Source organism: Empidonax traillii, unplaced genomic scaffold (assembly GCF_003031625.1).
Source record: "Empidonax traillii isolate 1590-97213 ecotype Southwest subspecies unplaced genomic scaffold, ASM303162v1 scaffold1172:size163604, whole genome shotgun sequence".
Taxonomy (NCBI): Eukaryota; Metazoa; Chordata; class Aves; order Passeriformes; family Tyrannidae; genus Empidonax; species Empidonax traillii.
In genome coordinates, this window is record NW_020956365.1 from 105,115 (window position 1) to 120,870 (window position 15,756).

Consider the following 15,756-nt stretch of genomic DNA (forward strand, 5'->3'; position numbering starts at 1 on the left):
CAAGTGATTTGTTTGTTTGCAGGAAAGAATTCAAGATGTTGGGGGGGGGGGGGGATTTCAGAGCCCTGTAGGATCTTGCAAAACCTTGCAGTTGGCTTTAACCCATCCACTGCAGTCTGTGACTGAAGCATGCTCTGGGTTTTTTTTTCCACCTGGCAGATGATGCCCAAATGTTCTTTAACTCCCCAGTTAAACTCCCTCGCTCTCCTGCTCGTTTTCTGGCACCTCAAAACATTGGTCTCCGTCGAAGGTGTTTATGAAAATTCCAGTTCTTTTGCTTGGTGTGTGGTGGTGTTGTTTTTTTAGGGAAGGTGAATTGTTGTCTGGAGCTGGAATATGTATCCACCTGTTGTGTAGCTGAACAGAGGCTGAGTACAGTTTCTCTCCCCCTCCAGGGTTAACTGGAAATAATCAGAATATTTGAGGTGCCCAGTGTCAGCTGATTGGCACTGTGTGTGTTTAGCACTTGTGAAACCCAGCCTGATAACTCCTAAAAGGAGCATCCAGAATTGAGTGGGACAGAAACATAAAGGTGAGCGTAGCTGTAGGCATCTAGTTCTTGTATTGGAAAATAAGCTTGGTGTACTTGCTGTCAGAATAAAAGCATATTTGCGAAATGCTGGTTGCAGAAAGTACAATTCCAGCGATTTGAGTCCTGCTCTGATACTTTTTTTTTTTTTTTTTTTTCTAGTGGGTTATTTAATGTTGGAAATGAGGGGGAGTCAGGAGAGGGGGAAATACCTGCTAAACGGCAACTCTCTCAGCTTCTTTTCATGATGGTGAGACTTAATGAACTACAGGAAAAGACTGTAATTTTGTTGGCAGCAGGATAAGGGCAAAGCTAAAAATTGTCACATCTGATGATTATCTCTAGAGCAAAACATGAAAAACCATTAGGGGTAGAAATCTGGAACAGATGCAGGGAGATTACACTGATGTCCTGGAATCTTAAATACTCTTGAAGAGTACGTAAAGTAGAGAAAAGCTTCTTCCCCAGTTAAAGGACAGCCCTTATTTTTCCAACTACAGCACCAAGTATTTTGCCCTGGGATCTCTCTGGCACATCTTTTGGCCAGCTATTTGTGAAGTGTCAGGGAAGCAGTTTGTGCAGAAGGCCAGCTGCGTTACAAAGTCAGCTAAGGTCAGAGCTGTCAAAGGATCAAGAAATACAGCATGTATAATAATGCAGCAATGGTTCATGAAGTGATTAATTTGTATTTTATTTTCCCCAAAGTGTCTTTACCCAAGTCTTATAAAATGCTGGCTTTTTACACACACGGTCCAGTCTTGATTTTTTTCATGGGGTTTAACTCAGGAGTAACCAAGCCCTTCACAGAAGCTCATCTGTACCAGAGGTGAACTCCAGCCTGCCCTGGAGTCAAGGACAAAACTCCCATTAGCTTCAATGGGGCCAGGATTTCCTTCACTATGTTGCCCAGTAGACCAGTGAGGAGCAAACCCAGCGGCCCCAGGGATTTTTAATGTGCAGCTGACTCAGCTGAACAAAAAATGTCTTACTTGTCTGACATTCAGGTAAAACCACGATTGTGCTGAACTTTCTTTTGCCAACTTCACTGGGCAGATCTGCCAAGGCTGTGACACCCATCCTGCTGGCTAAGAACAGAGAGAAAACGGGCCCCCAAATCGTTGCGAATCAGATAATCGCTGGTGAAAATTCCTTGGGAAAATAGATGCGGTGTTCTCCTCCCAGGATGCAGGGAAAACAGGCAGCAAAACAACCTCTTCAGACCTATGGCTTCTATTTCTTTATGCAAAGAGAAATCAGATGCTCAGGAAGGACAGCAGAACAGCTGAAGGTGGGAATTCAAAGCTGAGAGCAACCTGCCTCCACGCCCAGAGTTGCTCGGTGTCATTTCTTGTAACATTTTCTGTCGGAGCTGTGTTTATCCTCGTTGATAGCAGGGCTAATTAGCATCATGTTCCTTAAGCCTCCTCCAGGGATAAGCCACGCTTGCTGGGTGGCTCCTGGAGCAGCCCAACAAAAAGCCTTCCTGACTCTGACATGTGTTTCTGTTTTAGGAGCTGAAAATGAACCGAGGGTCTCCCTCACTCTGAACAACACAGTGACTTAATGCTGAAGCCAGCAGGGCTGAGCTGAGCGGGCCCTGAGCTTGCCTAAAACCAGGAGCATGCCCTGAGCTCAGTTTTAGGTGGACACAGCTGTTTTGGAGCAGTTTTCTCGCATTTTGTTGTAAGCAAAGTAGCTGATGGTTAGTGCAGTGCTCTGTGCTGGGCCAGCCTGTATTGACACCTCCCAAACCACACTCAGACTGATGGCTCCAGGCTCCTCCCTGTGATTCCAGGGAAGACTGAATCCAAAATTCCCCCTCCCTGGAAGTGTTCAAGGCCGGGTTGGACACAAAGCTGGTTTAGTGGAAGGTGTCCCTGCCCATGGCAGGGAGGGGAATGAGATGATCTTTAGGTCCCTTCCAACCCAAACCATTCTGGGATTCCGCGACAATCCTGTTGAACCATTCCTGTGCTAGATCCCCAGTTGCAGGCAGATCAGGTAACAGTCTGTAATGGAGCTTTAAGGACCACAGAATCCTGACTGTTTCATTTTCCTAGCCCACCAGAAGCCCCCACACCTGATTCACTCGGTGGCCAAACCCTGCTCCCCTGGGCAGGAATCCTCCTCCTTCCTGTTCAGAACTGCCCTCCCCAGACTCATCGTCCTGCTCGGGTCATCGGGGTGGGCTCTGAGTGCCATCCACTGCCTCCAGCTGGGCTTAAGCACTTCCCCTGTGTGACATCAGGATGATCAGAGGAAGAGATTATCAGCCACCTCTATTAGCTGGAGAAACCGGGAGAGGGATTTAGCAGGAAAAACAACTGAGTTCGCTACGAGAACACATAAGATAAACTGAGATACTTCCTCCACTTGGATGTTAAACTTGCTTAATGAGTTTTGGCAGTAAATCAAGGCTTAGGCCTGCCTGCACAAGAAACTCTCCTCTGCTTAAAACTAAACTAATTATTGCTGGGCTGTGCTGACGCTGAAGGCAAACCCACTGGAACCAATGTCAGCCTCTGGGGCAGCTTCGCTGACCTCTTTTAAACCAAGGTTCTTTAACATATGGTTTTACTAGTAGCCAGGACCAGTTTAACCACGTGGATTTTGCAACAGGAGAGCGACTCTTGGTGGCTGGGCCCTTTTCTGCCACCTTGTCCGTCACCTGAGCACCTTCAGTCGTGACTAAGTGGCTGCACGTCCTGAAATGGAACAGATTTTGGTGCCTGACTGTTGTGGTTTACCCTGGGAAAAGCACCATCCTTGCTCTTGCAGCAGAAAGCTTTTTAACCATAAGGTTCCTGGAGCATTAGAGACACTGTTATGAAAATTTGGTACTTACATAAACAGTTTTTTTGGCAGTTCCTTCCCCAATCTTACTAATTTTTTTTTTTCATTAAAGGAGGAACAGTACCTGCTCCGGAGTTTTTTCAGAAAAAATAGCTTTTGAACCTCCTGCCTTCTCAGGGGGATAATCAGGAAATCTGCCTGTGATGTGCCTGTGTGAGAAACAAAAGTGGAAAAGAAATTAAAATTCATAATCTTTCATGGGGCTGACAGAAATGTTAGATAGTGGGGGAAGCTTCTTATGGCAGTGCCTTTTTGTTCAGTAAATTCATTAAATCTGTTACCAAGCTGTGTCTTTTATCCCTTGGTCCATCAAAAACTGGAAGTTTCCTTTGGGATTTCTTAGAACTGAACATCACCTCATAGCTGAGAGATGGAGCTTGGAGTTTTTATCCCTGGAAGTGCCCAAGGCCAGGCTGGAAGGGGCTTGGAGCAACCTGGGCTAGTGGAAGGTGTCCCTGCCCTTGGATGGGGTGAGCTTTGAGGTCCCTTCCAACCCAAACCATTCTGGAATTCCATGATTTGATGTTTATAGCTCTGCTCTCTGCTTTCAACGTCCAGCTTCTTAAAGAAAAGGGACCTTACTTAAATCAGGTTTTAATCTACAAGCTCCAGGTTGCGTTTCCACGTGAAGGATTTCCACCCTCAAAAATTTCCAGTGCACTTGCACAAATAATTGGTGATGGGAGGTGGTGAGGGGGCAATAAGTGTCTTTTTGTGGTAAGTTTTCCTGGATGGCACAGATGTAACACAGGGAGCTTGCAGAGCTTTCAGAAAGAGATTAAGAAATAGAGATAATAACTGAACTCCAAAGGCCATTTATACTGATAAGACCCTTTGACTTCTTTCGTTTTTATCGCTCTTTGGAATCTATCAGTGAGATTTTCTGTTTGTTTGGTAACATCAGGAAGGTTTTCCCGTTCCAAAGAAAATTCTGACACGGCAGAAAAACCCTGGTGCTGCTTTCAAACAGCGTGGTAATGTTTCCTCTAAGTGAAATTAAATTTCCCTCGAGAAGAAAAGAGCTCAAGAAAGGTCAGTGTGATTCTTAACAATTGCCTTCATTTTTTTAAAAACAACTGGTACCTTAAGGGACTTTCTTAGTCTACTGTTAAGCAGCAGGCTCAGTTTTAAGCTGAGATCCTTGGAACAGAGCATCTGTTGTGTTTCTGTAGGACCTTGTGTGGGGTTTGGATCCCTCATTTGATATTAAAGTGACAACAGTTACAAAGAATCAATAAACATTTATTTGTTTGTAAGCTCTGACTTGCACATTCAACAGTTTCTAGTTCTGCAGGGAAGCAGATGCAAATCTTTGGTCACTGCATCCCCAGAAACCAGCCTGCATCAACAAAGGGGTGTCATTATTAGTGTGGGGTTCTAAATCTAGTAAAAACGGGATTTGGGCCTCAAAAACCTGCATCATCTAGTTTATTTAATCTTAGCTCATGTTTCATTTTGTACAAACAGCCAGAAAATAGCTCAGTTTTATGTTAAGTGCTGCTGCAAGTCTGGTTTACAGTAACAAATTTCTCAAAACCTGGTGTTAAAGCTGTTGCTGCTTTAATGCCAGCTGGGAAAAAGGAAAGGCAATATCCACTGTGGGTGAGGAATCAGTTTGGAGTCTGCTGTCCTCTGAACGTGGTCTCAGGGCCAGCTTTCAATATTTATTAGCGTTACATTTGATATTTGTACTTGTGTTTTTTCACTTTTAAATCACTTACAGCTCCTGGAGATGGAGGGGGTTGGAATTAGATGATCTTTAAGGTCCCTTCCAAGCCAACCACTCTGTGATTCTGTGATATTTACCCTTTGGGTATGAGGACTGCATATCTGGGTGCTGTAGAAATTCCACCATGTTCTGAAATCTGGAAGGGGGTCCTAGTTTATAACCTGTATTTTCTGTGTGATTCTTCTTCTCCTCCCAGCTGGTTTTGTGCAGCTGTTTGGGGGGTGATGTGGTTGATCTCACCCCTTTTGCAGCAGCTGCAGCAGGTGTTGATGCTGATGATAAAGAACTCGGGGTGAGGAAAAGAGAAAGCCCATCTTTTCATACCAGTGGCAACAGCGTGTCAGGTGTTTACTGACCAGTCAGGGATAGCTGTTTTTTTTTTTAGTTGAGGGCAATGCAAGGTGCCATTTCCCTTGGCCATCAGTGCCCCTGAGAGCACACGGTTCCCACATATTTTGACTGTGTTCATTTTTCACTGGCATCTCCCCTTTTTCTTGCAGGACTTCACCCTGTCCTGTGTACTGTTGTTTAGCATATCAATCACTGTCTGATGGTCTGGGAGTGTGCTTAAATCTCATTTCCCTGTCCAGCCTCTTGTGGGTTTTTCTTTCTGTCTTTTAGGTCGAAACGGCTACAACTTTCAATCTTGTGGTGCCTGGGAACCACGCACATGCCTGACCCTGACAGGCAAATCCCTCCCTTTGCAAAACCTTCTGAGTTAAGAGGTTAAACCAGGGATTCATCTGGCCTGTAAATCTGCCCACAAAAATGCAGTAATTGATCTTGCTGGTCGAAAGTCCAACTTTAAACCTAATGAATCTCAATTTCCATCCTCCCTTCACTTTTTGGGCAGCAGCCTGTCACAACGGGCTGCCTCATGCATTTGTCATAAGATACCAATTTGGATTCAAATGGACCTCAGCTCTTTGTGTGAGCTTGTTTTAGAGTTGTAAACACCAGGATAGAAGCAGCAGCCAGTGTGCACTCCATGAAAAGTCAGAGAAGCTGTGGCTGCCCCTGGATCCCTGGAAGTGTCCCAGGCCAGGTTGGACAGGGCTTAGAGCACCCTGGGCTGGTGGAAGGTGTCCCTGCCCGTGGCAGGGGGTGGCACTGGATGAGCTTTAAGGTCCCTTCCAACCCAAACCATCCTGGGATTCTATATTCCTATATCTTTGTCTTGTCAGATAAACTACACATCATCCGTGGCTCCAGAGGGCCCCACCAGAGATGCTGCACATTGAGCAGCTCTGAAATTAGGACACTGGAGAATGATTTTGAGCTTGCTTTACAATAGTAGTTGTTTAAATAATTTTAAACTGCCCTCCCCTTTTGAAACTTCCTAGAAACAATCGAGGAGTCAAGATTGGAGGCAACAGTAGTGTAAGTAAATTAATCTAGATGATGTAAGAACTCGCTCCAAACTGGAGCCCCCAGCAGGCTGCTTTGTTTTGCTGGAAGTGTGGGGGAGACCTTCTGGTAGAAAATCCTCCTTGGCCCCACCAATGTGGCACTAACAAGCTGAAAACCAAGACTTTAGGGAAGGTGGAGCTGCAGAGGTTCCCATAGCCATCAAATAGCCTGAAAATGGAACTGGGGGTAGAAGAGCATTATGCCAGCACCTGCATCGCTTGCTTGTTGAATTGCAGCTCCAGTCCCTGTAAGGCTTTAGCCCCGATAATGTGAATATCAGACTGGCTGCATTGCTTTCTTGGTTGAACTAAAAAAACCCTAAACTACTTGGTCTATATTTATTTTCAATATTCAAAGCTCTCCCACTCTGCTGCTTTCTCTGCATGCACTGAGGAAGGAGCACTGTGCAGAAACTGGTGGTCAGGAAAGCCTGGAAGTCTTGTTGATGGGGAGAGGAGAATGTGAAAGGCTTAAGCTCTTGATAACAGGAGTATTGGAGTGTGTAATATATTTGAGAGACATGGTACATGTCAGGAACACCTAGATCCCAGGCCAGCCAGAACTCCGTGAATCTGGTACTTATTACTGTCTCAACATTTGCAGGGGAAAAAAAAAAAAAGAAAAAAAAAATCCAGTTGTACTTTTCCAGCATCTCATAAAAATGTGTAAATGCCAGAACTGGAAGAAGCAACTCTTATTTTCAACGTGATTGCTTCAGTGGGAGTGCTGACAATGTGTTAAGGACTGCAAGCAAAAGCAGAAGCAAATTGTCTTGGATTTCATATGGAGGATGCAGGTCCACTAAAACTCATTGCCCAGAGGAAAAAATGAGATTTATAAAAACTGTGGCTGCTTGGTGGGACTGGGCTTGGTGGCTGAACAGAAGTGAATAACTTGAGATGGAAGGATAGGGCTAGGGAAAAAAAAACTGCTCCTTGTGAGACAAACCCCAGCTGCAACCTGGGCAAGCCCTTACAAACTCAGGACCCCAAAAGCTGCAGGGGGAGCTGGGGGATGGTTCCTGTGGGTGACCTGCTCCCAAATCAAACTGAGGAGGGTTGGAGTTCACAGCAGGCAAAAATATCTTCCCTTGGGTCAGAGCCACTGCTTTAACAGAGCTACTAAAGGCTTCTTGGGCTGTGCAGGACATTGTTGAGGAAGGGACCTTTAGAAACTGTGGCATGTGAGAAATCCATTACTTTTCTGGAAAGCCAGTGAAGTCCTGTCAACAGAAACAGAGCATGGGGTTGGAAAAGAGCTTTACAGAAAAGCTGTGTGACTGGGGTGAATGGGGGCCCTAAATCTGAATCAAACCAGCTCAACCAGAAGAGTAAGAGGATGAACAAGGATGGAGGGGTGAAAAGAGATTATCTTCCACTCCAGCTGAAAAGAAAAAGGTGTGATGAAGCTTTTGCACTGCTTCTTGAATTACATTGTGTTCTCTGGTTCACTCTTACTGCTCCAAACCTATTCCTCTTATAACTACTCAGATCTGTCAAGTGTAATTGAAAAGGAATGATCTTTTATGGTCTGCAGTGCAGACCCTTTTGTCTCTGATCGTGTAGCAAAGAGTTTTGGCTCTTCTGGGCTCAATTTTTGTTATAGCACACAGCTTGCATAAGTGTCCAAGTTTTAACCAGGTTCAAAGGGCTCTTTAATGTCTCCAAATCCCCACCAGACTGGTATGAACTGGTGTGATTGGCAGTCTCTGCTCAGCCCCGAGAGCTGTGGCACCTCCATTCTGACCTATAAAATAAATTCCTTGTCTGGGAGATGACCCTACATTGCACTTGTCTCATCTGCTTCCCCCCCCCCCCCCTTTACTTCTTTCAGGAGCTTCATAATTTTTTTTAAAGTGTTTTCTCTCTATTGCTCAGGGATGGTTACAGTTAAGGCCAAATATGGCTTTTGATTTATGAGAACACACCATTGATTTAAACATTTTGTCTGGTAATAGACTCAACAAGTTCCTACCTACTCTGTTCTCTGGCGTGGTTTTACATGTGTTATTCTTTCTTTTTGGCCATGGCTTCTCCAGCTAATTGCATAAAAGGCCTTGTCAAGAAAAATAAATTGCTCTTTGGAGGAACAAGAGCGTTTAACTCTTCTCAGGGTAAGAAAGGATGAAGGCTGTGTGCAGAAGAGAAGGCATCAATGATAGTGTGTGCTCTAAATGGAGGGACAGAGGAGTGTCCTGTGCAGAAAAGGGACAAAAAGAGAGGGGGAAACTCTTTAAAGAAATAAACCCCTTGTTGTTTTGAAGTTCTTGCCTGTTCCTATAATCCCACTTGACGTGGGTTCTCTCAGACTACCTAAATAGCAGAGCTGGTTTATTTTAGGTGTCTCTGATGCTGTGGGTTTTTTTTTTTTTTATCCCTTTGTGTATGTGCTTTCTTTGGCTCTTTGAAACACTACTTCCAGAAAAAAATAACCTAAGCAAATACAGAACTGATTGTAAAGCAGGATTAATGTCCACAGCATTCTTATCATCTTTAATGAGGTTGGACACAGACATGTTGTTACCACCGGGGTTTTATCTGAGGTCCTGATCCTCCCAGTGTTTGCCTGTACGTGTGATTGTTATGCATGGAAGTGTTTCAGTGGGGTGACTTGCAGGGAGGCGTGGTTGGATCAGAAACTTTATTGTTCTGGATGAATATTCAGCTCTAAAAATTTAAGCGAGGCCAACGACTCGCAAGGAGAAACATTCCCACGGAGGAATGAGAGCGCAAGGTTTGTGGGGAAAGGTGATATCCTTCATTATAGCAACTATCATAATTAGAATGGTCTTTTGGGTTCCTTAGATCTGAAATGGGAGAAGTGAACTTCAAAGCCAAGTAATAGTTGGGAACAGTTGTTGGAGGGGACAGGCCTAAATGTGGAATGTGGGTAATTCTCTCTGATAGTTTTATTACATGGAGTATTACTGGCCAGGAAAGGTAGACCTTTGGCTGACCCAGTGCATTGGTTCTTTAAGCTTCTTGAGTTCTTACAGTGAAATAGTCTGTTCTGCTTTGTCATAAAGTTATTACCTTTTTAAGGATCCTTCTGGTCTTTTTACAGATAGCAATAGGTAATTAGTGTACTGGAAAAATGGGAATCTCTGTTCCCCTGCACAGAGACTCAGGCATGAGCTTTTTGTGCCAGGACTCCTGGTTATTCTGATTCCTGCTGCTGCAACCCATGAGGGTAAAAGATGTGGGTTTGTTTGCCTTTTTTTTTTTTTTTTTTTAAACTATTGGTACCTTCAAAATTCTGACAAATCAAATCATTCCTGGTTAAAAATGGCAATAGTTTTGTTTTTTTTTTTTCTCCTTGGAATAATTAGAGACGTGGATGGTAGCACTAAAAATTACTCCTGAGTTTTTGAATGAAAATAAAAGACAATATAGGCACAAGTAATGACAAGGAGAAACAAAAGGATTGGTTGTTCCAATATTAGCTTAAATTAAAAGAAGCCCTGCAAAAATCAGAAGAAAAACGTGTCAAAATCAAACGCTCACAAAATGTCCTGATGCTCTGATTTTTGTCCCTTCACACACTCAAAAAATATTGTCCAAAATTTTCTTAGAGCCCAAATCTGAATTAACTGAGGACTGGGAGAAATCATCTCCTGACTGATGTAACTGAACTACTTTGCAAGAGCTCATAACAACATGTACTGAAAGCTTGGACAAAACCAGAGGGCTATTAAATGTACCCAGCATGGCTGGAAAGTGGAAAGGAGATTAAAGGGACTGGAAAGCAGATCCCCAAAACGTTATTTAGAGTTTTTTTTTGCTTAACTCTTCCAATGCAGAACAGCCTTGGGCAGCACTGCAGATAAACAAGGTATGAGGCTCTGCAGTAACACTGACAGCATCTCCTGATGGAACCAAGGACAAAGGGTGTTCCATCCTTGCTCTTGGAGGGAAAACAGACATCCAACACTGCACTCATGATTGTTCTCCAGGTCTGAGGTTCTTCGAGTGTGTTCCCTTCTCTTTTGGCCTTGCTCATCCTCCAGTATTTCTGGGAGCTGGGAGCCAGGCTGTGCTCCTCGAGGGGCTGTCTCAAAGGATGAAGGGCTGCTCCCCCTTGCCCACAGTCAGACTATCCCCAGGCTGATTTCCAGTGTCAGCTTCCTGTTGACTGTCTCCAGCCTCTCGAGGAATGCGATCCTGTCAAGCCGGTGGTGGGGAGTGGGTTGAGCGGCCCTTCCTGCCGAGGAAGAACTGCCCTCAGGGACTGCACTGGGGCTGGGGGACTTGGCTGATGGAATAATGAGCCCTCTGGAGCGCACAACTCCCATTAAACTCTCATCTGTTTTGGTTTTCTTGTATCTTTCCGTCCTCTTCAGAGCGAGGTCAAAAATACAGAAGCCGGCTCAGAGAAACGCCAGGTCAAATTCCCCCAGCGTTTACTGAATTCCTTACCTTTGGTCAGCTTATCCTGCCTTCAGAGAACACCCAATCCTGACTCAAATTTGGCAATATTTCCAGTGCTTAGCATTAAACTTAAAGAGACTGAAACAATTATGGGCAGTTTTAAGCGAGATTACTTCAACTCAGACTGGAAGCTTTGCGAGAATAGTTTTCCTGCAGAGTCAGCCAGAGGGAATCAACAGAACTTTTATTAACACAATATGAATCCTGTAAAGAGGAAAATAAAGCATGCCTTTTTTTTTTTTTTTTGTAGCAAGGCCAGCCAAAAGAAATAACTTGCCCTCCAACATCACAAGTTTCCTTGGGATTTGGAATGAGACGGAGTACAGGAGAGCATTTTGTCTGATGGGATTTGTTTATGAGAAATCTGAGCAGATTGTTTTTGCTTCATAGAAGTCAAGGTGTTAGTGGAACAAAATGCATCTCTGGAAGGGAGAACAAGGCTGTACCCTGGGCATGGCTGCTTTAAACTGCTTTGCCACAGCCCATCACTTTGGCCTGAAGATAATACTTTGGGGAGGGTTCAGAAATGGTGCCCTGGACAGGTTACCCACCTGGAAAGGTGCCCCTTTTGCCCCAGTTCTCCCAGGATTTTGGCCTCCTGCTTGTGCTGAAATGGTTTTGCATGTGCTGCATTTCTTCTGCCACCACCTGACTGTGAAAGGGAGTCGAAGTATTTCAAGAGTATTGGCTGATTAAAAGCTCCCTGAAAGGACTGTGCTCTCCCTAACCCACTGCTCGTGTGCTGGATGGAGAGTTCTGTGCATGCATAATAAATAAATCAGCGCACTTGGGGCATGGCAGGCTCCCTGTGTGTGCTGTGCAGCACATCCACCTTTTCTATCTGTCTGGAAAATGGGGGAATGAGAGCCTGAAACGAACAGAGGAGCTCTGCTTTGGCCTACCCTCATTTAAATACTGGGATGAAGACAGTACAGCATGCAGGAGGAAAACGTGGTGATTAAAACACCCCTGATGGGAGTGTGGGTAAAGGATGTGATTTTCATGGGGTTTGTAATCGATTGCCTCGTTTCAGTGTGATGAAGAGGGGTAGATCTGAGGTGGCATTAAGTAAAGGTGGCACCACACACGTTTCATAGCTTATGTCTGTGGCATCAGTGCAGAGGTACAGTCCAGTCTGGCATAATTTGTCTTGCACTGGGGATGCAGAAGGAAGAATTCATTGGGTTAGGAGAAGCTGAAAATGGCATGTAGGATGTTGCTAAATTTTTAAGAACGTAACCAAACTCTGTTTTCTCTTTCGCTGCTCAGAATCCCAGAATGGGTCAGGCTGGAAGGGACTACAGTGGATCCCACCTCCCTGCCCAAGCAGGGTCATCCCAGAGCACATGGCACAGGATTGTGTCCACGTGATTCTGGAATATTTCCAGTGCTCATGGACAGGCTTGTCCACCAGGACCCCCCAAGGACCTTGTCCACTTTGAGAGATCTGGGTCTCTGTGGTTTGCATGACTGGTTAAATGAACTATTTAATGACAATTCTGAGGCAATTTCACGCATATGAAGACAGTCACAGTGCTTGACTTTTCTCTGTTTATCCCAATTGGCTCCTGCAGCCGTATTTCAATAAATCACCACCAGGTGTACACAGTGTAAAAGCAGGAAAAAAACCTGAGTGTTGCAGAATCCGTGTATAAAATTAGCCATGTTCAGACTCCTGGTCAGTGCTAACAACCAAAGAGCTCACAGGCAAGAAAAATAATTTAGACTCTCCACTTTGGCAATTAAAAAGTGTGAGAAAAGAGAAGGAGAAACATTCCAGATGAGCTCAGCTGTAAGCCAGGGATGGTATTAAGAGCAGCCATTTATCAACAGTATTAGCTCAAAAACCAGTCATCTCTGCAGTCCAAGAAACACACTGTAAATGCCTTGAAATGCCAAGTTCCTTAACTCTCACCTTTTCAGTGTTGTGAAAGGAAAACTGGAGTGCTGTGTTCCTGTACCTGTTTGGTGTGTCTCTGGTACATGATCTATAGCTCCCTGAAATGGGGACTGATAAAGAACTGAATATCTTTTGGAGGACTCTGGCACTGCCTCTCTAAATGCCTCCGTTCTTCTAAATGTGTTACTGGCTGGGACACACTCAAATTTAACCAACAATAAGCACAAAATGCAGCTTTTGGGTTATTGTTGATTTGGACAATGGATTAATGACGTGCTTTGGGATAATTTCTTTGGTAGGTGAAGCCAGTGCTGCAGAAGAGTTGCTGGCAAAAGGGCAAAGAGGCTGGAGAGCCAGGGAGAGGGGATATTCTCTGGGAGCTTGGAAGAAGCAAAGAGCCCCAAGACAGGTAACTTCCCCAAAGTGGTAGAACAGGGAAGGTGGTGTGGGAAGTGCAGTTTGGAGCCCGAGACCTGCAGGGCAGGTTTGCTCACCTGCATGATCTTGGGGCTCTTTCACATTGTTTTTCAGGGCTGGAGCTGTAAATGTGTTGCTTCACAGGCCTCTACAGAGCATCAGTTGTTTGGAATGGACTCGCTGTAGAACAGCAGAGCTCCCCCAGGTGAATGGAGAGATTAGGTTTGGACAGGGAGGGAATACAGGCACGTACGTGGGAGAAGCCACAATCTGCTGCTCCCACCTCCACTCCCGCTCGTTCCCAGGCCCCCCTGCAACTGCAGACCTTGCAGTACATAACAAATAAACCCGTGGTTTCCCAGGAGGATGAAGGTGAAAGGATATTCTGGGCGTAGTGTTACCCCTCTGGAGCAGCTCTGAACGCTGAGCTGATGATGGAAAGTGCACGTATGGAGCAAGAAAGATGGCACAGCTCCGGCTCTGGAATGTGCCCCCTTGGAGCAATTGTACTTTGACTTGGAATATTTGGAGGGCTCCTGCTGCTGCACAGACTGCAGCCCTTAACTTATAGCTGGGCTTAAAATCAGCAGCTTCAGGATGGGTTGCTGGATTAGATGCTTTCCAGAAAAGTCTGCAGGAAAGAGCTGCTCTCCCTGTGTGGTGGAGAGCACAAAGCAAGAGAGTAAACCTGCTTTCCAACCACCACGGGATTACTGACTCAGGAAGGTGCTCTGAGAAGAGAGAGGGAACTATTTTGAACAGATTTAAGGGTAATGCAGTCTCCTGCTGTTACACTCTTTGCTCGAGTCCCAGAATCACAGAACTGAGTTGGAGGGGACATCAAAGTTCATCTTGTTCCATGCCATGGGCAGGGACACCTTCCACTAGACCAGGTTGCTCAGAGCTCCATCCAGCCTGGCCTTGGACACTTCCAGGGATGGGGAAAGTCAGAGAAAGTTGTATCTGGTCCAAGATCTTACTGAGTTGGTACTATATTCATGTAGTTCTTTTGTACAAGCAGAGCCTGAGAAGAACCAGTAAACTCCCTTATATGCTATTAAATGGCTTTTATTCAGCCTAGGATGATCCTAAGTTTGTCTGATGCAGCCCACAAACCATAATAGCTGGGTGTGTTTGAAGTAAATTACTATAAATAATTAGAATTTCTGTTGTTCTGCACAGGACTGAAATGCAGCACGACTTGAAAGCCCTGGACTCTGACCTGGGTAATAAAAACAACCTGCTGGATGGAGTCTGACTAATCTCCCCTGCGCTGAAATTCCCAGTAAAACTGAAACACGTTGGCTCTGGAAGGAATGGATATGACTCAGGTTTCAGGCAAGTTCTTGCTCTGCCCACAGAAATATTGTCTTCAAACCTTTTCAGCCTTGACTCAAGATTTAATCTGAGTGTAGGATTGGGACAGATCAGCCTGAGTGTGAATTTTGCCCTAGGAAGAGTTTTTACCTTGACGCTCACCTGAGGTTGATGGGATAACCTCTTTCTGTTACCTTTGTTCTCCTTCTCCCTCATTTCCCCATCATTTCTGCTCAACACACATTTTCAGTGTAAGCCTGGAATTTTCTATGCTAGAGGATGGAAGCCTCCTGGGTGAGGAATTCACTTGAAATTCAGCTCTTCAGTAACTTGCCAACAGCGTGCTAAATAATCCCCTCAGTACACTGAAGCCACAGTGCCCTGAATCAGCCTTATGTTCCATCAGAGATTCTGCTGCTGTGGTCCCCAAAGTCTGAAAAACCCGCTGCCAGTGAAACTGTTTTTCAGAATGAAACATATCTTGTGAGAGAGAATAACAGGCTGTCATGCACAGCCACGTTTCCAGCCATAACTTGCAACCTTCATGGCCACAGTCAGACCTGGCCCCTTGACAATAAAGCTTTTTTTTCTGTATCACCTGAGCTTGCTGGCATAGACTTTTAGGGACCTCTCTTTTGTCTTTGCCTCGGAAACACTTAATATTTTCTATCAGCCTTTGGTTCTAACTGTCCCTGTTTTTCAGTTGGTAACTCACAGGGGTTTTTTTTCCCCCCACTTACATGACTCTTTCATCCCTCCTCTTCTGATTCTGCCTCTCCAGCTCCTCATGACTGTTTCTGCTATGCCTTTGCTCTGCTTGTGTCAGTCCATGCCATGGTTCTTTTTGCCCCCACTTGCCTCCTTTATTCTTTGCATTCTACAGAGCCAGGGCTGAAAATGTCTTTTCCACCTCCTCTTCTTGTTTCTCCAAAGAGATCCTTCAGTGGAGCAAGGGCTGTAGCTTGGGAGCCACTGCTCTGTGCTTCGTGTTCATTTTTATTCTCCTTACTTCTAAGCTTTTCCTTAGTCTTTCTCTTCCCAGAATATCCATTAAACACCTCTCCTCTGCCAGCCACTGGCTCTTCAGTGCTTCTCTGTCCCCCTACCAGGCACCAGTGGGACTCCTGATTCTTTTTTGTTCTTTGCCTGTTTCTTGTTCCTGTATCCCAGCAGA

General features: G+C 45.0%; 1 protein-coding gene across 2 annotated transcripts in view; it reads right to left on the bottom strand.

The window, feature by feature from the left end:
* Positions 1-15,756, bottom strand: part of IQCA1 (IQ motif containing with AAA domain 1) — a 105,562-nt gene that overhangs the window by 50,564 nt on the left and 39,242 nt on the right. For both annotated transcript variants that reach the window (XM_027905602.1, XM_027905601.1), the window contains exon 7: positions 3,447-3,531. In XM_027905602.1, coding sequence (XP_027761403.1) covers positions 3,447-3,531 — 85 coding nt within the window. The remainder of the gene's footprint in view (positions 1-3,446; positions 3,532-15,756) is intronic.